The sequence below is a fragment of the Mytilus californianus genome, unplaced genomic scaffold (genome assembly GCF_021869535.1).
Source record: "Mytilus californianus isolate M0D057914Y unplaced genomic scaffold, xbMytCali1.0.p SCAF_18, whole genome shotgun sequence".
Taxonomy (NCBI): Eukaryota; Metazoa; Mollusca; class Bivalvia; order Mytilida; family Mytilidae; genus Mytilus; species Mytilus californianus.
This window is the reverse complement of record NW_026262666.1, coordinates 6,708,412-6,735,035: the sequence shown is the minus strand read 5'-3', so window position 1 is coordinate 6,735,035 and position 26,624 is coordinate 6,708,412. Positions and strand designations below refer to the sequence as shown.

Here is a 26,624-nt window from a genome sequence, read left to right as displayed (position 1 = left end):
TACGTAAACTATCCTGGTTCGTTCATCATGTAGTACCCTCCGATGAAAACAAGATGAAACTATACAAAACGATCCAAAACAAAACTAAACTCAACTGTGGTTTCCGCATGAGACAGTGCGATTCCATTTCCGTTCCCCAAAGTAGAAAATTCACTTGGCGACTCTCTGCCAAGAGTGGACGGGAGAAGACCAGATTCATCATCGTTGCCTTCCAAACCGATAAAAGTATCGATCAAACTTATAACGCAGCCGTGTTTGATCACTGTCGATTACAAAATATCCATGTCACCCTGAATGCTCACCGTTATCCAGCCGTAGACTTTTAAACACCCTCTTCACCCAGTGTCAAGTCTCTAGGGTGTACAAGGAAACCACAGACTTTCGTAAAAAGTTCTTCAACATGAATCATCTCGTTAGCAAAAGTAACTACAACCCTTCTGACCTGATAGACCTATACCCTTTGTTCGTCATCGATGTGAGTCTAAGTCTCCGGCCTGAAAAGATGAAAGAGTTGGTGGTTGACATTAAAATCAGAGCAGAATTCGGACACAATGTTCCAATACAAGCCTTTGCACTGGTGATCTCAGATAGAGTCCTGCAGTTCGAGTCTGATGGACAACAGATGAACGTTGTGTTCTAAAGTCTAAATAAATGGATCATAACTTGTTACAACGCATAGTTGACAATACAGCACCTAGGGAGGGGTTCTCTTTCATTATGTCTTATATTAACAACAAAATCGATAACCGGTTCAATCCACCCATTCACTTAAAACATGGAAATAGGTATGAAATGGCTCTGGTCAACCTGGAGACTTACTACTCTTTCCAAAATATTCATGCAGGAAACAACACGTTTCGTTATTCTTATGATAATGGTAGTACCTGGTTTAGTATTACACTGAATACTGGGTCTTACTCTATCTAAAACATCAACGACGTGTTACTAAAGAATATACACCTCAACAAACACCTTACCAAAATCCACATCGGTGCTAATCACAGTACACTGAGGGCAACACTTACTTTAGCTATAAACTATCAAGTCGATTTTAATGTTGACAATAGCATCAATACAGTGCTGGGCTTTAACAAAGAAATATACACACACTATCGAGCTACAAACGGTTACACAGAAGGTGAGACTATTGTCAGCATCACCAGCATCAACAGCATTCTCGTCAATAGTGATATCATCAGTGGTAACAATGTCAATGGATTACAACAACCCACCATCTACAGTTTCTTTCCAAATGTATCCCCTGGTATGAAAATCATTCAAACCCCTAGAAACTTGGTCTATTCACCAGTCACACTGAAAACCTTCCATCGCATGAGTACTACTCTGACGGATCAAGATGGAAATCCCATCGAACTGAGAGGTGAACATTTAAGCATACGTTTTCATTTTCGTGAGATATAAACCACCTTAAAATGGAAAGTAATAACTTAATATGGAACACAACAAGAGATGTTATTGGTGCGTGTGTAAAGTAAACTCTGAAGATGAGGTGGTGTGGTGTCCTGTTGACAAACATTACCAGTCCACGTACTAGTATTGGAGTAACATTACGGTGAAAGATTACACCAAAAGTACTAGTTTGTGGTGCTTCTTTGCCCCTTTTGTTCGTTTGAATGTTGTTTAGCCTTCGTATGTTAGGAGTAAATCGTTACTGTTAGAGATGTTTAAACAAGAAAGTGACCGGGATGAACCCGAACCTTGTCGTGCGAGTCATCGTTCTGTTTTAAGTGTGTTTGGAGGTACCATAGGGTATGATGAATTTAAGAAATTGTTCGTGACTAAAACGTATTACATGCAACGTGCCTTACTGTTAAAACCACTTCAACACGAGTATGCTGCGGTCAAAAATGGATCTAAGTAAAAACGGGTTTTTTTATGGACCAGTTCCCTAAAAAAGAAATCTTCGTTAGGTATAAATAAATGAACTATCATACTTATGGTTTGAATTTGACACAAGGTCAAGCCCATAAATTACAAAAAGCAGTCAAGAATGGTTGTCATGTTAGTATTCCTTTATCGCATGCTAATCTAACGGGGAACGATAAGATGTTGCTCACTCAGCGACAACTACGAAAGATCGACAAGCTGTTAAAAAGCGGTAAAGGTGGTATGGTCTTGGAGTTGAGTGTAAAATAACTCAAACAAAACAGGAAAAAGGAATGTGGACTCTTACCCGCGTTGGCCGGTTTTGCTATGAGAGCTCTTCCCATGTTAGCCAAGAGTGTACTCCCCGCTTTGGGAGTGGGTGCATTAAGTGGTTTAGGTAGTGCTTCCATGAGCAAAGGCATTGGGTCTGGTCTCTACCTTAAACGTGGAGGTAATGTGTGTTGTGTCAAGGTTAAGGGAAAAGGTCTATATTTCGCCCCAGGTCAACTCCCTTCTACCTATGGGAATGGTCTTTACTTAAAACATGGTAATCAGTTTTATGATGGTCAGGGATTGCTTTTAGGTCCCAATAGTCCCTTGGGTCACGTTCTTCTCCTAGGTTGGATGCAAGGAAACGTATCGAAAAGACAAAATTCGATCCGTTGAACACCTACTAGAGGTAGAGATGCTTAAATACACCAACATTCTAAACACCTACAACAGACTAGATAGGATGATTTCCATCGCATTAGGAACCTGTCATTCATTCGTTGGGAATGATGGGATTTACGGTAGTATCCAAACGTATTAACGAAAAACTTTTAAAAAAAATAAAGGTACCGTACACCTTATCAGAACTTTGAAATCCAAGATCGAAGATGCAGTTAGTAAGGCTTTGAATGATGATGACATTAGTGACATAGGGTTTACGGGTATTGTTACATGCTTAGACTCTTACTACAATGAAAAACAACACCTACGACAACCTAAGACAGACCTTACTGTGCATCCTCCCACGGAACGTCCATCATGTCTATTACACCGAGCTCCTCCTCCGACATACATGAGAGATAGGTATCCAAACTCACCAATCCGCGTATCCACAACTCGGTGACTAAAGGTAGTATATCCAAAGCGGGATGTCGACTAGACGTTTCACTTATCTATACTATATAACGCTTTTCGGGTTCGACCTCCGTTGGTAGATACCGGACAAGTAAGATACCGGTTTCCTCGATGAGGTCGATTAACGCGTCCTTTGAGACCCTGCTGTACCCCTCAGACTCAAATTCTTAGCTATCCCACGGAGCGTCTTCGTGGAAAAAATCACCGATTCATTTCCAAGAACTAAACCGGTTTCCTCAATGAGGTCGATTTACGCGTCCTTTGAGACCCTACTGTACCCCCTCAGACCCAAATGCTTAGCTATCCCACGAAGCTTGTTCACGGTATAAGACTCCGACTCATTTCTGAGTAGCCATTGTAGGGCTCTGTTAACTACGTGAGTGCATGAAGAAGAAGACAACATCAGGATAATTTACACTTAGTAGAGCGACTTTCTTTTAAAAGTATTTTTTCAATTTTCTATCTCGTACTCATATTCGAGAGAAACATCCCCTTTCTTACTTTCATCTCTTACTCCTAGTCAAGACATGTCCTACTTTCACTTTTACTTTACTAACGACCGGAAGTGACGTCATTTTCACTTTCACTTTCCTACTTTCACTTTCACTTTCAGTTTAACATCTCTTATGTTTACCATTGTTGTGCTATTTTTCAAGTGACATGCTGATTTTCTACTCTTAAAATGAAAGTGGTGTAGAATCCCTCCTTTTCACACTACTTACCTTCCTCTTCGCTTGTATAATCCCCACTGATGAAACGCACTGCTTGTCTCTGGACGCGTTCTAATGCACTAATGTCCTTGATTAAATAAGAGTCCCATACTATAGATTCGTATTCTAGCAGTGACCCGATTAGCCATATATAGGCTTGTTTCCTGCAATCCTTTGGACAGTGACGGATGTTTCGCAAAAAGCCTAGAGTGGAGTTGGCTTTCTTCACGGTTTTAGCGGTATGAACGCCCCATTTCAGATCATCTGAAATAATAACACTGACGTACGGATTGTGTTGTACCTGTTGCAGGATGTGAGTTTATTTGTTGTTGACGCTCATCACGTAACATTTTTTAGCATTGAATCGCATACCCCATTTTGTTGCCCATTCTTCCAATGATACAAGGTCGTTTTGTAGTAGTTGGTGTTCCTGTTGTGTTTGGACTTACCTATATAGTAGGCGATCGTCGGCGAATAGTCTGACTTGAGATTTAACAGTTTCAGATAAGTCATTAATGGGACACAATAAAAGCAGAGGTCCAAGTACCGTGCCTTGATGTACCCCTGATGCTACACCTACAGAGTTAGAATTTTCGCCATCTACCAGGACTCGCATAGATCGTTTCGTAAGGAACATATTGAGCCAATCTAGAATTGTTCCATCAATACCCTCACTTTCGCGTTTGGATAACAGCCTTTTGTGCGGGACCGTGTCGAAGGCTTTAGAGAAATCCAGTATCACAATATCTGTCTGGTGGCCTTTGTCATAAAGTTGTAGTAAGTCGTTCATAGTTGTTAAAAGTTGGGTTTCACAGGAGAAACCTGAACGGAAGCCATGCTGGAATAGTGTGAGTATACGGTTCCTTTCTTGGTGTTTAAGGATATGCTTACATGTAATGTGTTCAAGCAGCTTGCAGGTAACGCAGGTAAGAGAAACAAGTCTATAGTTCTCTGGTGTGTTAATATTTCCTTTCTTAAATACAGGAGTTATTTTCGCATTTAACCAATTAGTAGGTGCCTGATTTTACAGATTGATGAAAGATGTGTCTCAGCCCAGGTGCTAGTTGTTTAGAGCAGTTTTTCAGGATAATGTTTGGTAAGTGGTCTGGCCCAACGGCTTTGAATGGTTTTATGTTCTTTAAAATTTGTTATCGTCGGTGTTGGTATTGGCTGATCGACTTTCTTGTCAATGTTTGGTGTTGCGTGTAGTGTGTCTTTTGTAAAAACCGATTCAAATTGGTTTAGAAGTATATTTGCCTTCTCTTTGTTGTCGTTAACAAGGGCTCCATTCTGTTTCATTGCTGGTATACCAATGTTTTCTTGTCGTTTGGATTTAACATAACGCCAGTATGGTTCTGTGATGTTTTCTTGTACACCTTGGTAAATAGTATTGTTAATATAGTTTATCTCTGCTTTTTAAATTCTTTTTTTTCACTTTTTCTGGAAGCTTTTGTAATTATTCCACTGTTTTGATTTCTTTGCGTGCTTATAAAATGTTATTTTGAGTTTTAACAATCGGCTTAGATTTCTGTTGAGCTTTGGCAGTAATTATCTGGATGAGCATACCTTTGACTGGGTGTGTTGGTCGATAATTGCGATATCGATTTTGGATTCCATGGATGTTGACATTTGTTCCATTTCTTTGTAGATAGAGTCCCAATTGGCTTTGTTGAACATGTATTTCTTACGCTTTGACTATTTGATATAGTGTGTGGAATTATGTCAAAGTCTAAAAATTTAGTTGAACAGTGTGTATGAGTGAGTGATAAATTACATAATTCTATAAAGTTAATATAAGTAAATATTTGATCAACCACATTGAAGGTGTGATAATTCTATGTTTTCAAACTAGCAGTATTACATAATATTGAAGATAGATATATATGGCTTTCCTTCCGGTTTCATATTGATATTTGAAGGGGCATATGCTGTCAAATTCATGTTCACCGATTTGACCAAATTCTCATATTAGATTTATAACATACTAAAACGTATATCCAAATTACAATAAGTCTAAAATAAACAATTAACAATGCATGGATTCGATAATATATATCAGCATTTCATGTGTATTTTAGTATATATGCCATCTAATCAACCATCAAGATAATCTCCTAAAACTGACGACGTTCACGTAATCAGATATAAACAGACATAAATATGGAACTAACTGTGCACAACTTATTGCGGACCTGATGAGTTACAATTTATAACTAAAATCAGCAAAGACCCATCGAAACAACATCTGATTCAAAAATGTAATAACACTTTTAGATATTTAGATGATATATTGGCTCTCAATAATGACGACTTCAGTATGTACACTAAAGAGATTTACCCTGCCGAACTGACTTTAAATAAAGCTATTACTAACAATGAACACTGCCCTTTCCTGGATCTTGATATTTTTATCTTTAACGGGAAGCTTAATACCAAAATTTATGATAAAAGAGACGATTTTTCATTTCCTATTGTTAATTATCCATTTTTAGATGGTGACGTTCCCTTGTCACCATCTTATGGTGTTTATATATCTCAACTTGTTCGATTCGCTCGTGTATGTAACAACGTATTTGATTTCAACGAAAGAAATCTCTGAATTACTGAAAAATTATTACACCAGGGTTTTCGATATCACAAACTAGTCAAAACATGTACTAAATTTTATCATCGGTACAAGGACATCATTCGTAAATATAAATCAACATGCAGACATCTTATACGTTCAGGTATTTCACATCCAATATTTTATGGTAATATTCTGTACAAAGCACAAAAATGTCGGCATTCACCTCATAAGCTAACCAAACCTTTAAACAGACTTATTCGGAAGGGATATAGTTACTGTTGTCAGGTCATTAAGGATTGCATATTTTGGTATTAATATTGATTCACTCATAGGGTCTTTGCATCGGATTTAACACATTTATTCTAAAACCAGTTGTTAGTATCATACCATCATAAAATATATGAGAAGAACATAACCCGTATCATGCCAACAACTGGTTTTATTCTAAAACCAGTTGTTGGCATGATACGGGTTATGTTCTTCTCATATATTTTATGATGGTATGATACTAAACCGCTAACGGGAGGGATTGTACCTTATTTTCATATGATGAAGACATAATCTTTCAATCAGTTTAATTGAGGTCTGGAGCTGGCATGTCAGTAACTGCAAGTAGTCCTTTGTTAATTTATGTCTCATTGTCATTTTGCTTAGTTTCTTTTGTTACCTATTCTGACATCGGACTCGGACTTCTTTTAAACTGAGTGTTACTGTGCGTATTGCTATGCGTTTCTTTATTCTACATTGTCTAGAGGTATAGGGGGGGTTGAGATCTCACAAAACATGTTTAACCCCGCCGCATTTTTGCCCCTGTCCCAAGTCAGGAGCCTCTGGCCTTTGTTAGTCTTGTATGTTTTTTTTAATTTTAGTTCCTTTATATGTTTTGGAGTTTAGTGTGACGTCCATTTTCACTGAACCAGTACACAATTTTATTTAGGGGCCAGCTGAGGACCACCTCCGGGTGCGGGATTTTCTCGCTGCGTTGAAGACCCATTGTGGCCTTCGGCTGTTATCTGCTCTTTGGTCGGGTTGTTGTCTCTTTGACATATTCCCCATTTCCATTCTCAATTTTATAAATAGATTTCGACCACGTGCAATTAGATTTTTCCAGGTCTGTTTGATTTCATGTAATAGTTTAGACAAATAAGTTAATCATCGTTTTTACCTGTATAAGAATTTTTTTTTTTGTGGATAGAATCAGTCAACGAAATGGTTCACCTTTGTTTCACTTTCAATGTTGACATTCTTTTCCTTTTAATCTAGTACATGCGTAACCCTATCTCTAGCTAAGGGGTTAAATTGACGGTCACATCAATACGGATTCAATGAGGTCGAACTATTCACTTGCAAGTGAATCATTCATCAGCGATGTTTCTTAGCTTATTTTGACAAAATTGAACTAAACAGACTGCTAAAAGCGTATTATTATTTTACTACTAGTATTTCATTTTCAATAATGATTGAACAAAAAAAATCATATTTTTTTTTGTATATCTCGTAGCTAATGCCCATTTAAAGAATATAGGCTAGTTACTCACCAATCATTGATGTGAACCTTTACACTACATGTTAGGTTAAATTCCTATTATATGACTTAATTCACATTTCTATTCCATTGTTAGAGTTTTTATGCTGATATCTTCATTCTTCTTTCGTTTTGGAAATTTTAACAGTTTTCCTGTATGTGTAACATAAAATAATTAAATGTTTATAACCTCCCTTTCATGAGACAAAATTTCATGACAATCCAACTATGAAATATTGCCTAAATATGCACAATATCTATCCTTGGACAACCTCCTTTATACTAGACAAAATCTCATACTATTCATCTATGAAATATCGTCTGTGTATGGACAAAATTGCATATGGAAATGTGTCCTTCTCTGGACATTATTTCATAGATGGGAACAAAATTGCATGAAGACAATATTTCATAGGACAATTAATTAACTTTGCTTTAAATATGCATGTGCATATTGAGAAATTGATTTTAAAATAATTGATGATTACAACTGGTTGAATTGTACCATCAATAAAGATGAAATAAAGAACCTTTAGGCCCATACAACTTGTTTGAGTTTATTCACAAGGAAAATACAACTACATAAAAAAGGCAATAATTATACAATACATGTGGAGAGTCAGTCTGTAACGTATACAAAGGAGGATAACTCTAGGTCCACATCATCACAATCACATATAATATTAGCTCTCAAATCAAAAAACAGATTCAGATAATCACAGAATTTATATATAAATTGCAAGTCATCATTTGACATTATCCAAAGCATACGATCATCTTTATGTAACTCTCAAGTTATGAAACTTACAAGATGTATCGATATATTATATTTATATATACGCTATAAATTTAGATATAAAGATGCAGGTACATAAAAACTTAAGCTTCTTTTTCAAACGTGTTGAGTGATCAAACTGGCATATTCTATCTGACATATCTGAACGAGGTCATACAACCAATTTTCCATATATGACTATCAACTGTTCTCTTATAAGGATGTTTCTCAATTCGAAGACTATAATTATATATGCTATTCAACACAAGCATGACAAGGTGAATCGTTTTTTTTTTTTTTTTTTTTTTTTTTTTTTTTTTTTTGGTTTATGAATTTATCAAATCTTTCAAATGCAAAGCTAAATTTGAAATTAAAATAGATTTTTAATTTGCTGTGTTCGATCAACATGGGACATGGAGTCTCTATAATGTCTGAATGCTTTCCATTATCCTATAGACAGTCATTAAAACTTATCCTTATATGTCGCGATTTTTAAATAAGGCGATCATGTGTTTCCCGGCAAGAGGATGGCAGTTAATTAACTTTTTTGGTATAAATTCGGTTACTAGTAGTATAAGGTTGTAAGGCAATTGAACGTTATGTAAAATTTAGTTACTGTACGCATATTTTGTATTTTGTGGGGAACAAAATACTAAGAAAATTCAGAAAATTCAGGAATGAGCTTTTCCTTTTTTTTTAATGATTTTGAAACCACTTATGAAAAATTACTGGAAAAGTCTAAATATCCATCACTTGAAACCAAAAGAATGAGAACAATTTACCTAATTAGAGACCTGTGAAAGAATAAAAAAAAGAAAAGTCCTGTTTTTGTGCAAGATCTGTATTGTATTAGGTCAGGTTTAGGAATTTTTGTCAGATGTTCGGACTCCTTGGGGTTTTTTTTCCTACGATACAGGGTAAAATATTTTGCCCCATAACACCCATTTTTCTTTTCATATAAGACTTCAATAGCTCATAAAAGGTCATTTACCAAAATTTAAGCAGATTCTAGATTTCTTTTCTTTCGATTTGATACCCAAATAATACCAATGCAAATGTAAGGTAAAATATGTATTGTATGTCTCTGGTAGAAGTACGAGTTGGTAAAAGAAAGAGTTAGAAAAAAATCGCGTACGAGTTGGTTGAGTACGAGTTTTCAAAGGTACGAGTTGTCATAGATCCAGTCCGAGTTAACCTATGTTCCCTGAAGAATGTGCGACTTATAGCAAGGGGCGTGTTTTTTTGTTCTTCGGTAGTAAGCCAGAAGATGTCCATTTCTGTTTTTTTGCATATGGGAAGATCTTCTGGCTCTCTTCTACCTCTTCCTTTTAAATAGGTGGTTTAGACGGCAGAGGCACATAATAAACATGGCGTCGCTAAGTCTAAATGACTTTAATAAATTTATGAATGCAACTATATTAGAATGTGAGCTTTGTGATAAACGTTTTTATGGTATGGCAGCTTAAGTAGGACATCCCTGTAGGGACGATAAGCTGGATAAATATAAGAACTACACGGACAATAACAGTAAGGGGACGATTATTTGATATTCTGGGGAGGGGAGGGGGCAGGTCGATTTTTTGCGGATTTATTATTCATTTTCATCTGTCGCTAATCATGTCTATTTTTCAGCTCTTACCAGGACCCTATATATTCATATGTAAAATCTTTCTGCCCCCCCCCCCCCCCCCCAAAAAAAATATCAAATGTTTTTCCCCTCATTTAACACAAGTTTAACATGTTTAAATTGATTTATTGTTGGTGGCTTATTTTTAACGTCCAGTGACAAATGTTTCATGCATGTTCAGGAAAACACGAGTTTAAAAGTCAGGTATATAATATAAAAAAGCCTTTAAAGGAGATGTGGTATGATTGCCAATGAGGCAACTATCCACCGGAGTTCAAATGAATGGATGTAAGCAATTATAGGCAACCGTACGGTTTTCAACAATGACAAAAACCCATACCGTATAGTCGGCTATTAAAGTCCCCGACATGAAAAATGATAAACAATTCAAACGAAAAATCTAACGGCCTTATTATATATAACAAAACAATTTACAAAAAATCAAATATGAGTCGACAGATATGAACCAACGACAACCACTGAACTACAGACTCCTGACTTGGGACAGGCACATAAAGAATATGGCAGGGTTAAACATGTTTGTGAGCGCTCAATCCTCCGCTAAACTGGGATAGTGGTGTATCAGTACAACACAAGAACAAACTGTAAAAATCCGTTGCAATTAGATTAACTCAAAAGATCGGTACAAGACTCAACAAACAACTAACATTAAGACAATAGACACAAAGCACCGAAATAAGAGTATTTGCAGCTAATGAAAGTTTGTTCAAAGCTAATTACAACTAACACTGAAATAAATATCCCAGATTAAAGTATCAATCAGTACACAAGCAACGGATTTAGTCATAAACAGTCTGAGAAACACCATGACCTTGCATGTATACCTTGTATATGGTCATTTTTATAAATTTCCTGTTTACATAAGTATGAATTCTTCGAAATACTAAGGATTTTCTTTTCCCAGGCATAGATTACCTTAGCCGTATTTGGGACAACTTTTTGGAATTTTGGGTCCTCAATGCTCTTCAACTTTGTACTTGTTTGGCTTTATAACTATTTTGATCTGAGCGTCACTGATGAGTCTTACGTAGACGAAACGCGCGTCTGGCGTATTAAATTATAAGCCTGGTACTGCTTTGATAACTATTGTATACATGTACGTGCATATACAATTAAGGTTTTCAAAAAGTGGTGGTCCGAAGGTTTTGCCCATCGCAATTTTGCAATAGAAATAATAGTTAGGACCAGCAGAATTTCTTCAAGGACCACCAGGGAAAATAATTTTGAGAACTCTGCGATGTTCTTTTCGATCATATGCCAGACAAACATTGACAAATTGTTGTACAGTTTAAGATTATTCCTGAAAGTCAAATGGTCGGGGCTTTAAGCCGGATTTGTTTAGCAAAATTGAGTTAGGACAGCATAAAGAAAAAAATGTCACGTACACAGCGATTTTTTCCAACCAATTTTCTTTGTTTTTACACGTATTGTATAATTGCATCAATGCCAAAACAGAGCACACCAATTACAGTCATGTCTATCGTATCGGAACTAACGTATCTTAATTTTCTAATGAATCATCGTAAACTTCATTTATGTAAACCAACATAAAAAAAAATCAGCTGTTTTCGACGGCAAATTGAATTTTTGTTTTATTGCTTCTTCTACAGAATATCTCCAGAAGAGGTCCATATTTTTTTGTACTCTTCACCAGAAGACATTCTGGAGATGTACAGAAGAGACCAATGAAACACGCCCCAGTTTGTCAGCCAATGTCAAGGTTATTAATACGAACGAAAACTTCCAGAGATATAAATATAAATATCTACACATTTAGAAATATGACCTTGAGGACCTCATGCATAAAGCCAAAAGGTATCAACTGACAAGATTGTGTAGATACTATTGAAATTAACACATTTAGAAATTGAAAAATCAACTCGTAGTTCAGGAACTGAGGCAGTTTACTTTCGACTGTGGACATACGTTTGATTAAGGTGAATGTTGTTTTACGCCCACTTTACATGTAGTTTTGAGATTATAAAGTGATTTTCTTTTGTTATGCACCTTAGTTATGGATTTATTACCAATATAAATCGTTTGATGTATGTGAGAATACACACACACACTCTCCATATATATATACTGTTATATATATTAAGTCAATATATTGGAAGAAAAGGATTATATTATAGATAATTCAGCATTGATCAGAATTTTTTTTAGAAAACCTTAACAAGCTATAGCTTTTCTAATTTATTCCAATTATTTTTTTATGGAAATAATTAAGTGAAACATTCATCATGTGTATATAAATAATGGTTGTATTATTTATTCTGAAGAAGCTTAATTTATCAATTATGATCATGCGTTTCAAATAAATCATGATGTCATTATCGTTATTTTTTTTACACTGGAAACTAATTTATATTCATTGTAATTTAATATTTGTTGAGTGTTACATGATCTTACAGAAGTTATTAGGATTGGATGGTAAAATTAAAAATGATGCTGCATGGTTATATTTATTTACTAGGAATTTATCAAATATGATGACAGTATTTTTGATATCAGGTTTAAAAAAGTTCAGTTCACTTTGCACTGGTTGACTGCTGGAACCTAATTCAAAGAATTGCTTCTTAGTTAATCTTACAAAAACTCTGCATTACTGTGAGGAACATAGTAAAGTGAACTGTGTAAAGTAATTGGATCCCTTCTTTGTTATTCTGTTGTTGGAAAGAATGGTGTAAATTGGGTTATTATGAGTGTTTCTATTTCTTAGAAATTTCCACACAGGATGAAAACTGAAGTGTTATACTATGAGAATGATAAACTATTGTAGCAAGAAGTTTTTTTTACAGAAATGAGCATCAAATACAACAAAATGGGTATGCTATACTTTCATAGGAAAGGTGTTAATTTAGGAGCAGCTTTTGTTATGATTTTTCATTATGACAACAATCTTAATGAAAAACATAACGTATTCCTTATTTTAAAATATTTGAACAGTACAACGAAGTGGAGGAAAATGAGGTAAAGCAACCAGATGAAATACTTCTATTTATAGATTTATATCAGTTTAAAAAGTGGACTTTCCACTTAGGGATCAGCACTCATGTTTCACAGTCATGTGTAATCACATTTTTAAACCAATCGGCAATCCTGTCCTGGGTTTATTTTCTTTCTTCTTTTGCATATGACTAATGTATTAAGTCTATGTTTATTCTACCATGAATTTGTGTCTACAGTCTATTTATACTTCAAAAAAATTTATTAAAAATTTCTTGATATCTTTTATATATATATAACATGAACCATACCTTTCATTGATGAGGATTTGAATAAGCAAACATATGTCGTAGGATTTCAAATCACTTTTTAGCACTTAGTTATTTTTTCAATTTTTGAATAAACAATTTAAAGGTATTCAATTCTTCATGAAGGTGTCAAATTTAAATTTTGTATTATTATGCTTCAGTGCACACATATATTTAATATTTTTAATATTGAATTAATTCATCTTTCAGTCAGTTAGGTGTAATACTTATAGGTGTGTGTTTGTATTTACCAAAAAAATAATTTACGTTTAGAGGTAAATTATTGGGCGGGAGAACAAATGTAGAGTTGCATCCCTTGACATTCGACAATGTTCAGTATTAACTATTTTATTTCTTATATACATGATATAAGTAAAAAGGTCATATGTTCTTCTTTTCTTTATTTTTCTTGACTACAATGCTCTGTTGGTGTGTTTAATTGCATGTTTATTTATAATTGTCTTTATCTTGTTCACTATTCATAAAAGTCAAATTTGATTACTTCATAGACAATAAAAATCTCATACGTCTGTTATCTTGTCTGTTATCTTCAAAATGCTAATTTATTTTACTTTTTTATTTTTTTTGGGGGGGGGGGCAAAGAACTTATCATGTATCATGTATATAATTAAACAACCTTAATAAATAATTGGTGTAAAATTTAATAGTAATCACATATATTAAAATTTGGACTATGGTCTGAAAATGCACTACATGTAGTTATATTAATTTTTTATGAGACCATGTTTCTTGTGGATTTTGGTTAAATAGGTAAAAAGTCACACAATTGACACACGTATATGTAGGAGAAAAGCCACAAGACAATTATTTGAAATTTCATGATAACATACATGTAAATGTTTGTGTCACACATGTGAAGTAAATATCAATGGAATTGTGTATGATTATCCTCTTGAGCTTTGTATAGTGTTGGTAAATCAATTAAACATGTTAAAATGCTTCAGCTCAAATTTGAAAGACTTGCACCTCTGTCAAAAGTTTTTCAATTACTGCTATCCAGTTAAGATACATGTATATTGTAAAAACATTTCCTTTAACTCCAGAAATACAAAGCAAATCAAAAGAATTGTTTTAAAGGTAGGCAAACAATACTGAAAGAAAAAAAGGTATTACCCCTGACTGTCAGTCATGTGACTATTTTAAAAACTTTCACAATTTCTTTTACAGTAGTGTCTACATATCACTTTTGCATTTAAGTAAATTTACAGAGACTCTACTTCCTTATTAGGACTTAAATGATTTAAAGATATTACATTGGCCCACACCAATCACACGTTCTGATTTTGAGTGTACATATATAGAATACTTACAGTAGACCATTGATATATGGGTTGCTGTCACATGCTTAAAAGTACATCCTGAAACAAGAAAATGTTATATTGAATATTATTGGATCTGATGAAAAATACTACATAGTCATTTGATTATATTTTCACTACTGTTATATCCTTGTATTTAAGTCGTTAGTTTATTCTTAATGATGGTTGTGAAATACTTGGCAGTGATATTTTAATAATAAGTGTCTACATTGCTGCCTTTTTACCTGCATTTATAGGAAAAGTCTGGTTTATATCTTCGATATTTTTTGTATGTATGATTATAAGTCATATTATTTTATGCAAGTTAATGTTTACCATGGACTTAAATGTAAAATTCTAAAAAGTCTTTTTTTATTTCAAAATAAGAAAATCAAACTTCATTCTTCAACAACTTTATTATTTTACAGGCTCTTGACTAATGAATGCTCTTCAACTTTGTACAAGTTTGTTTGGCTTTATAACTATTTTGATCTGAGCGTCACTGATGAGTCTTATGTAGACGAAACGCGCGTCTGGCGTATTAAATTATAATCCTGGTACCTTTGATAACTATTTAAACATCTAAAATGGCAACGTTTGAATATTTTCTATTTACATCTATTTATCAATGTCATGCTGTCCATCTTTGAATTCTTTGAAACTAACTATATTTTTATAAATAATTTTGACCTCATACATGGACAGAAAAAATTCTGTTAGAAAACTGTTGACTTTGATTTGTTTTGTTTAAAGTGTTCTTTTTTTATTATTATTTGAGAAAAAGAATTGCAGGCAATGTTTTACAGTCAGAGATATAACTCTATAGGGTTATTACAGAAAATAACTTGCGTGTGTTATTACAGACACTTTCATGAGTTGTCTACTCTTTATTCCTTAAATTTTCTAAATCTGCAATAACATACGTTTGTTATTTGTAAAATAAATCAAACATATTTTTATTTATAATGGACTCTAGGGAACTCTTGAGACTTTGCACAGAAACTAAATGCATAACCTTGATAATTAATTTTTTAATTAAATTAATACATTTTTGATTAACCATGGTAAATCAATGAGACGAGGCTTTTAAGGGATAAACTTAGCTGTAATAACATAGCTTAGTTATTAAAGGAATGTAACTTATTATATGAGACACTTGGGAATTACTGGGAAGCTTGCGCAGAACCTCATTACATGCTCTGGTCATTATTTCTTACAATAAATTAAAATACATTGTAATTAAGCATGATGTATGTCTGAGAAAATGCTTTGGAGTGATATAGAGAAGCTGTGATAACACCCTTTAGTTATTACAGGCATATTTTTTCTGTAATAACATATAGGTGTACTATGCAAAATTGGCAAACTATGAACTGTTATATCTTTCTATAGTTAAGTATACATAAAGACAATAGTAATATCAATAGAACTTGTATGCATTTTAACTAAACTAGTGATGTATATTGTCCCTTTGAAACATGTAACATACATATGTTATCACAGTTCTTTGATTTTTTAGTCCACAATAACAAATGTATGTTATTTTTCTGTAATAACCCTATAGAGTTATATCCCTGACTGTTTTAATGGTCAATGATTTAGTTATAAATGTATCAAAGGAAATCCAATAAACAATTTAGGTAAAGCTAGCAAAAATAACTTAATACTAATTCAATAATATTTAAAAAAGTTATAATTTCATAATTAAATGTCCCTCTTCTATGGGTAAATTTCGTTTTGATAAGTACATGTCTGAACTAAGTAATTTGGCAATATTAGGGCCACATTATTAGTTATTTGATATTTGACATGTTTTTATAAATTTCCCTTCTGAAAAGAAATGGTTCAGAATATTTAAAGATGACCCATTTAATCAAAGATTTATGTAAGAAGTGGAAAAAAAATATACAGGATACAAATTTAGTCCAAATTTATCCATTTCAGGCATTTATGTTCAATTACTTTAAACCAAAAAGCTTAAGATTGCTTTCATTTTGCAATGTAAATATAAGATAAAATGTAGTTATTTCAATTGTATATATTTATGCATTATTTTGAATTGGAGTTATCTTTCTTTGTCCATAATTGTAGATGAACTTATAAATAACCAATCAATACTCACCTGCTCACAAGCACTTTCATGAATTTTGTTGGGTTTTTTTATAATTTTTTGTGTATTTGTTTTTACTTACTATTTTTTGTTGTGGTGTGTTTTTGGGGAGATGTTTATGAAGATGAAGGGAAAACATTGATATTCCAATTTGTGCTTATCATACATGTATTGAAGTATTTTTCAACTTTAAAGAAAAACATTTACAAGCATTAAACATACATGTAATGACAAAATATTAGGACAGGGGAACATAACTAAAACTTCAATCAATGTCATTAATATTGTCGATAAACGACTTAGAAATAAAAGGTCTCATGGCAAACGCAAAAACCGTAATCAACGTATTAAACATCGTATAAATTATACACTTGCTGATCTGTTATCTATAATAAAAAATAATGGCAGACATCAAGTATTATGCAAACTGGGTCAGATACCAATAAATAAATTATATGCTATTTTTTCTGGAGTGTGATACAATTTCTTTTTTTAGCCCAATGTATGAATACACCCGTATTATTACAGCCTTTTGTCATCATAGGCTATTTCCTAGTATCGATAAACCTGAAAATCATAAACGGCATTTTCTTAAATTAAAATATATAAATAGAGGTATTGATTTTATTAACTTATCTAGTATATTCATTGACTCTACCATCCAAAGCCAAATACCTCCATATTTTGATAATATAGAACCACCTATTATTTCGTATTCTTATAAAAAACCCAGCAGAAGTTTGATTTTTAATTATACGTCAGTTACATCAGACGTCAATATAGAAAATAATGTTCCTTCCACTTGAGATTGTGAAACATCTAGTTTTAGATATGTTCCCTATGGTCATGTCCTTACAGGAGACCTCAACATCGTCAAAGACCGTGAGGTCATAACTTTTCTTAAGAAAGGACCGAAATATTGTCCTCCATCTAAAAAAGAATTGGAAACAGTGTCGTCAGATCATTAAAGACGCTCTGTCTGTCTACTGTAAAAATTGGTGTAAACGTGAAAAATCTGATAAAAAATCTCTAGACAGTTATTTGAATAAAATTATGAATACTGTTAATATTCGTATATCTCATTTTGAAAACAATTCTGAAATTAGTAATAGGGTCCATGATATTCCCATTTCCAAAAAAAAAATAAACTCCAAGTACTCGCAAAGTGGTTTGTGTTCGTACCGGCAGACAAAGCAGCAAATAATGTAGTGGTGGTGTGACGCATATACTACACGGAAGTTCTCCAAAACGAAATTACAAATTCATCAACATTCAGGTCCGTACGCTCCACAGAGAGTCAAATTGTAAACAAGCATATCACTGCCACTACCCAGCTTAAGGCCTCTTCCGAACATTTGAAAGTCCCTACTATGTACTGGTTACCTAAATTGCACAAAAAACCATTTAAATTCCGTTTCATCTCCGCATCTAGTAAGTGTTCTACTACTAATCTATCAGTGCTTCTAACTACCTCCCTTACTACTATCAAAGAACTTGTTATTAACTTTTGTAATAAAGCTTATGAAAATAATGGTATTAATTTTTTTTGGAGTGTTAAAAATTCTTTAGAGGTTTTAGATAAAATACATGCTTTTGATGGTCCTTTTAATTCTGTTGACAGTTATGATTTTTCTACTCTCTATACTACACTTCCACACAATCTTATCAAGAAAAAGTTTTCATATTTAATTAAATGGTCTTTTGAAAAATCTCATTACAAATTTATTTGCTGTAACTCGTTTAAAGCCTTTTTCTGTTACGAAAAAGGAAAGTATGCTAGATACACTTACTGGAAATGTGAAGATATGATTGAAGCTTTAAATTTTCTCCTGGACAACATATATGTACGTTTCGGCGATAGAGTGTATCGACAAGTAGTAGGTATTCCTATGGGCACTAACTGCGTCCCTTTAATAGCAGATTTATTCCTGTATTGCTATGAATCTCAGTTTATGACCAAACTCAGTAAAGACACGTCATTGTTACATTTGGTTGATACATTCAACAATACCTTCCGTTATCTAGATGATATTTTTTCGTTAAATAATCCAGAGTTCTCTAAATATACTACCGAAATTTACCCAATAGAACTTACTTTAACTAAATCTAACATAAACAGCAGTAGTTGTCCTTTTCTGGATTTGGACATTTCAATCTCTAAAGGAAAATTTACGACAAAAGAGACGATTTTTCATTCCCTATTGTTAATTTTCCTTTTTTAGACGGCGATGTTCCTTTGGCTCCATCATACGGTGTATATATATCCCAACTCGTTCGTTATGCCCGTGTGTGTAGTGATGTCATGGATTTTAACGAACGTAATCAATGCATCACTGGTAAATTATTAAATCAAGGATTTCGTTACCATAAATTACGTAAAACTTTTGCTAAGTTCTTTCATAGATACAAAGATTTGATTAGTAAATTTGGCTGTACTTGTAGAAAACTGATTAAAAACGGTATTTCACATCCTAAATTTTACGGTAATATTGTATTAAAAGCGCGGAAATCACTATGATATCCGTGTAAACTCATCGAACCTTTAAACAAACTTATTAGTAAAGGTTATCTTACCAATGTTGTAATAAGATCTTTTAATATAGTTTACCTTGGCACTAGTATCGATTTTGTCATCAGCAAATTAAAACGTAACTAAATTTGTATTTTTTTCAAGTGGGATGTATAAAGACACACCCACGTTCGTTTAGATCTATAAAGAGGTTAAACTCCTAACTATCCTACTGTCTGTCGATACATTCATTTTTGGCATTGCACTAGTCATGTCTTCTTTGACTGTCCATGACGTTAAAATACTAAATCCCTGGGATGTGTTTTAGTTGATTTTAGTCTCTGATGCATGATTTTTTATTATTAATTGTTTTGGCTTTTAACGCTGTCAGTAACTGCGAGTACTCTCAAATCTTACTTTCTTCTTTATTTGACCTGTTGATACTAATTGTATTGCTTTTTTGTTATTTAATGTTATTCAGGGTTATATCTGGTCTATAAACCAGCTTTGATAAGTGTTTGGTATATCTATAAATTTTCACTTCGTACTATGAACATCTATATTATTTATTTTGTAAAAATATTTCCTTTCTCTATTGGTACTGTACACGTATACCTAACAACAAAATTATTTTCATTTACCTGTGTTTAAAGTTATTGCAAATGGCTGATATTTTTGTTCGAGCATATTGTTTTTCTTTAATTGTTTAACATTTCTTACCGATATAACATGTGACTTTTATTATTCTTCCCTTAGTTTATTTATTTTGTATTTACATTGTGTCATAGGTCAAAGTTATTTGTTCAGTGTATGTTCAATGGTGTTAATATGTCCTTTGATTGAGTTAAGCTATTTTAGTTGATATTTTATAGTGTGTCTTTCTATGTTGTGATGTTACACTATTGTTTCAGAAAAAGGGTGAAGGTTTGGTACCATTAAAACGTTTAAAACCCGCTGCATTTGTTTGCACCTGCCCTAAGTCAGGAATCTGATGTTCAGTAGTTGTCGTTTGTTGATGTGGTTCATAATTGTTTCTCGTTTCTTGTTTTTTATATAGATTAGACCGTTGGTTTTCCTGTTTGAATGGTTTTACACTAGTAATTTTTTGGGGCCCTTTATATCTTACTGTTCGGTGTGAGCCAAGGCTCCGTGTTGAAGACTGTACTGTGACCTATAATGGTTTACTTTTATAAATTTTGACTTTGATGGAGAGTTGTCTCATTGACACTCATACCACATCTTCTTATATCTATGTAATAGTAATAAGTGATGGTATCTCATCTTTTAACAATGTTTAACATTTTGTATTTATCCAACTAATAAGTGAGTTCCAACCCCACACATGGTAAGTGCATTTTTGTCGAGCCTTCGACTTTTGTCGAAAAAGCGAGACATAGCGATCCTACATTCCGTCAGCGGCAGCTTCCACAAATATTCACTCTGTGGTTAAAGTTTTTAAAATTTTAATAACTTTCTCAAACTATCCTGGATTTCTACCAAACTTGGACAGAAGCTTGTTTATGATCATAAGATAGTATTCAAAAGTAAATTTTGTAAAAAAAAATTCCTGTTTTTCCGTATTTTACTTATAAATGGACTGAGTTTTTCTGCCAGGAAACATTACATTCACTCTGTGGTTAAAGTTTTTAAAATTTTAATAACTTTCTCAAACTATCCTGGATTTCTACCAAACTTGGTTAGAAGCTTGTGTATGACCATAAGATAGTATCAAGAAGTAAATTTAAAAAAAAAAATTCCTGTTTTTCCGTATTTTACTCATAAATGGACTTAGTTTTTCTACCAGGAAACATTACATTCACTCTGTGGTAAAAGTTTTAAAAAATTTTGATAACTTTCTTAAACTATCCTGGATTTGTACCAAACATGGACAGAAGTTTGTTTATGATCAAAAGCTAGTATCTAGAAGGAAATTTTTATTAAAATTTAGTACTTGTTTATCCATATTTTACTTATAAATGGACTTAGTTTTTCTTCCAGTTAACATTACATACAGTCTGCAGTTAAATTTTTTAAAACATTTATTAGATTCATAAATTATCCTGGATTTTTACCAAACTTGGACAGAAGCTTCTTACAATAAAAAAATTGTATCGAGAGGAATATTTTTATTAAATTTTTTCCTCATCTCATTTTTGTTGAGCCTGTGATTAACAGCAAAAGTAGGCGAGACACTGGGTTCTGCGGAACCCTTACGAATTTTTAGTTGGCTTAATTGGCTAGGATTGCCAGTTTTTTTGGCTGGAGGTCAAGGTTCTTTGCAGGCACTCTGGCTTCCTTCACCATTAAAAACTGTCCTTCACGAAATAGCCAATAGTGCTGAAAGTAATGCACCAAAAATTAATCAATCAATCCAAGCAATAAAAATTTGCAAAGAGGCAAGTTTACATAACAGACAAAAGAATCAACATGCTTAATTTAAGTCTTAAAGTTGAACTATTCATAATAATACATGCAGGATAAAGTATAAGTTGTTTGCACATCATGTATTTAATGATAAATTAAAAGGTAACTGTCTCTTTTTTTGTATTTTTTATCCGGATTTGAAGCCCGGGATGGTTTTTAGTATGGTGGTGTTTTTTTTTCAATAAATATAGGCAAAAATTAACCTTTTTTCATTAATCAGTTCAAATATTTAAAAGCTAATTTAAATGATATTTAAAAGCTGATTAAAATGACCAAAAGCATTGTTATTTCCTCTCTGCTACTGCTTATTAATAAGCAGCTTATCGATACTTAGGATACATGATGTATTAACATGAAGGGCCTTGGTGGTTGAGTCCTCTAAGTAGTCAAAATACTATATCACTAGCTTGTCAACACTGAGGTTGTTAGTTTGAATCCTGCATGTGGTACCATTCGAATTCAATCTCAATTGACTAGGATCGTAACTTTTCAAGTCTTAATTTTCCTACCACAGGTAGGTGGTTCTCTCCGGACGCTCTGGCTTCCTCCATCAATAAAAACTGACCGCCAAGAAAAAGCAAATGATGCTGAAAGTGGCGTTAATCACTAATCCATCAATGAATCAATCTACTTCCGGTTGTTATATATGTTCAAAATTTTATTCCACCAAATACATTCCTATATTATGACATTATTACATGTACAGATATAAGATTCCAAAAAAATGCATCCATTTGAAAAGGATGAGGTACATTGTAAAGTAACCTTTTTTCAGGAGTGCCAGACTTTATAGCACTCAACACAGTTTGGTTACAAATTTATAGCTCAAATCAGATCAGACATCGTCTAGACGTCTTGGTTTTTATCATAGTAATGAATTGCAGTCAGATCATTTTATTCATTCTTTTTTCTTCTTTTTTTTTTTCCTTTTTTGCATGTTAATAATTGGATTCAGCAAATACAATTTATTGAAAACGATAACTTTATCATAGTCCTTTAAGTGTTAATTTAAATAATAATTGTTTGCTGTCTAGAGGCCTATACAACCTATAATGTATGATGTTTAAACATGTCACACATTGCTAATATACCATGTGTACATATACATAGTAATTAATATTAATGAATATTATCTATAAACATGTACGTTTGACATTTTGTTATCAAAACAGAATTTAATTTGTCGGTGATCAATTAATTATATAACAGTAATTCTTTTGTATTGAGTACCTGAATAAGTCATCCTTGCAAAAAATGCATCTTAAAGATGTAAACAGGAAAGAAAACAAGTGCATGTGTAAGTTGTGTTTGTTCACGTGATGGGGAAATTCCAGTGAACATTCAGAACATTGATATTTATAAATCCTTGTAATGTTTGGTGTATGATATTGTGTATAAATATATCATATGGAATTTTTATGCTATTTTTAGATTATTAAATAGAACTGACATAATTTAAATTTAAAACTTATAATGTACATATTATGAAGGCTAGTAGGTTTCTTATGCTTATAAATACATTTGTATAAAAAATGTCATGTATGCATTTTTTAAAGGTTTTTTAAAAACAAAGAAGAAAAAAGGAAATTGTTTGTTTGAATATTAAAATATCAATATACATATGATATATAGTTAGTTTCATTGGCAATCATATATCACATCTTTTTATTATTTATATTTAAACATGTATCTTGCAAAATAGATAAATGTAAAGAATACCAATAAGACCTGTACGAATGAATGGATTAATTTGATTCCCCTCAACCCTGAAGGGAAATAAAAAAAACCTTCAGCATCAATCTTTGATCCAGTTATTTTAATTTTAATTTTATTTTTTTTTTGTTTTTTGTTGTTTTTATTTTCGTGGGGGGGATGGGGCAATGGTTGAATAAATTTGATGCGTGATTTCAAGATAAGGAATATGGTATACATGTTAAGCACCCGATATTGTTTAAGCAATAAATGAGCTATATTATTTAAGGTCTAGGTTTTCATTCTTTTTTTTTTTAAATTGTTAAATTTTCAGTGTTAAAAAGGTGTCCCAATCCCATCTTTTTGCCATTTTCAGAGAAAGTATCTTTCGTAATTAGTTTCTTAATATTCTTTTCTCTTTTTTTGTTGTGGCTCTTTTAACTAAATTTTAGAACAATTTTTTTTTGCATTCAGACAAATGCTTCAAAATCATCAGTCTCATGTGAAGTATAGCATCTTGAAACCACAGTGTGTTTTAAAGTACATACATCATACATGGATCACAAAATGGCTTTTTGTCATCCTAAAAATTTAGCACTACACTGCTGTCCATATTAGGTTTCATTATATTTTATTCAGACACTTAAGGGCATATGACACAGTAGCAAGCACAGATAATATTTAAATAATAAAAGTGTTGTTTTAGCAACATTACTAATGAAAAGCATGCAAAACTTGCTGAAAAAACAGTCTTTATCTCTTGTGGAGAGTTGTCTCATTGGCAATCATACCACATCTTCTTTTTTATATTTATCACTATTTTCATCGAATTTGTTACATGAATTTGAAAGTATTTTAATGGAATAATGAACATTTAGTATATTTAAGCATGCAAAATAAACTTGTGTGATTTTTTTAATGTTTGGGAGATGGATTTATATAAGAGCACTGCTCTTGTTTCCTTATCCCATTTTTTTTATTTTTTGTTCATTTCATATTTATTTATTCTTGTAGCTATACATACATGACATAACAAATTCTTTAATAAAACATGTTTACACTATAATGTATATTGTAGGATAATAGTATGTGAAGAATGATGGACAATGCATTACCAGGAAATTTTAAAAATTTAAACAGGGATGATCTGCCGGACACATACAGAAATGGAAACCCTAGTTTTCAAGGAAATGCAGGCAATTTTTTCAACCAAAATACACGCAGTGACCCAGATAGTGCTAGGACTACAACATTTAACAACTCACAGAACTCGAGACGAGGACCTAAATATCCTCAATACTCTATAACATGTATCAGATTGTCCACATTCCAAACATGGCCAACCAGTATACAACAACACCCAGAAACTATGGCAGAGGCTGGGTTTTACTATACAGGTAAAGTTTTTGAAAAGGGGGTTTGCTCTGCAATGAATCATTTCTCCTATGTAGTTTGTTCTCTGACACTAATAATACATCTTTTTTTTTCAAAATTACAGTTTGCCATCAACACCCAATGTTATAAACATGTCTAAGAACAAAAAACACCAAGAATGCAAAGACAATCCATAACTTTAAACACAGCGTATCTTTATCTCGTGTTTATACAGGTGCAAAATTTAATCTTTTCAGAAGATTATTTTTGGTCAAATAATGATGAATCCCAATGATTGTGACAGAATTTTAAAACCGATAGACATGGTAGAGCTGGAATTAATTGTATGGTACATGATTTCTTAAACCCCTTTTAAATTATGTTTTACAAAAAAATTATTGATATCATTTTTCTCGGGAGTTAGTTTTAAGGTATGTTTGCTAATGAAAGTCTTTTTCTTTTTCAAGTATTTGCACAAGATGTGCAGATGTATACAGCTGAAAAACTATGAAATGTGTAATAAGCAGTGAATTTTACAAAATGAGCATGTACATGATGTATTTATTATATGTTTATGTGGAAACAACAATCATTAATGCATGTAAATAAAAATGTACTGTTATTTTTTTTAACATCTGTATTTGCACAATTTTTTTTCTGATCTTTTTTCTCAGCAAACTCTACATTTTGTACTAAATCTGAAACAATAGATTTTCTGGTTTATACGAAAGAAATATTGCACAAACCAAGAGTTCCTCTTGGGGATAAATATAGTATTACAACAAAATTCTATTTACAACTTTACCTTACTGGTATATGTATTTAACCTTCCTTATATGACAACACAGTACTGTGCACACTTTAAGGTTTTGTGTTAAAAATAGTTATACGTCATCCCTGAAAACAAAAATGTAAAAACTATGTACACAATAAACATTTTGCATATCTTTAAATACACCTTAACAAACATATATTTCACTGTACTTGTTGAATACCATATAAGGTATTGTATGATAGCACAGAAAATACCAAGACCTACATTTACAGTTTCCTTTATTTTTATCGTGTTTTAAACTTTATAAGATTGGTTTCTATTTTATGTAATTTGTAATAATTGTGTACATTTTTATATTTAATATTCATGTTTTGAATTGGAGGAAATTGAATATTCAGGTTCTTGAAAAATTGGAAGTTTATTTGATAACTGCCAAAAATAGTTGTCAACTCTGTCAAATATTTAACTGAAAATTGTAAAATAACCGTGAACATATTGAATGAGTTGATTACAAAATTGGTCACTGTCCATTCATGTTGCACTGCCGGTTAAAATTACAGGAAGTGCCATCCAGAGAAAATCCTTTAAAAGTTTACAAGACATATACATTTACCTCTAAGTTGAAAATATTGTCTTACATTTATGTAAAATTTGGTTTTGGAAAATTAAACAGTTACATGTATAATCACTTAAATATATCACATAAATTATATAATTATAGGTACTTACATTTTTTCTTGGATATTGTCTTTGAATTTGATATTGTCTCCTTTACACATACTCTATTCCCAGGTATGTTTTTTTCAGCTTTGCTTAGAATATATATTCATACAGTACTAACTTTGCAAATTTAGGATTTTCCCCTATCATGACTATAATATTGAATCTTCACTTCTTGGTGGCAGGCCAAGAAAATTTATGGTGG

The 26,624-nt window shown here is 32.5% G+C and overlaps 2 protein-coding genes across 3 annotated transcripts in view; one reads left to right on the top strand and one right to left on the bottom strand.

Annotated features, from left to right (window-relative positions):
* The window catches only part of LOC127726663 (uncharacterized), a 101,949-nt gene extending 78,826 nt beyond the window's left edge, over nucleotides 1–23,123 (bottom strand). The window contains exons 1-2 of the mRNA XM_052234117.1: nucleotides 23,089–23,123; nucleotides 14,828–14,875 (exon numbers count right to left, since the gene is read on the bottom strand). The gene's annotated coding sequence lies outside the window, so the exon portion shown is untranslated. The remainder of the gene's footprint in view (nucleotides 1–14,827; nucleotides 14,876–23,088) is intronic.
* LOC127726655 (baculoviral IAP repeat-containing protein 2-like) overlaps nucleotides 12,049–26,624 on the top strand; it is a 32,591-nt gene continuing 18,015 nt past the window's right edge. Inside the window, exons 1-2 of one of the 2 annotated variants that reach the window (XM_052234099.1) lie at nucleotides 12,049–12,176; nucleotides 24,629–24,947. In XM_052234099.1, coding sequence (XP_052090059.1) covers nucleotides 24,647–24,947 — 301 coding nt within the window. In that variant the 5' untranslated portion in view covers nucleotides 12,049–12,176; nucleotides 24,629–24,646. The remainder of the gene's footprint in view (nucleotides 12,177–24,628; nucleotides 24,948–26,624) is intronic. The other variant, XM_052234098.1, reaches the window with a different exon arrangement.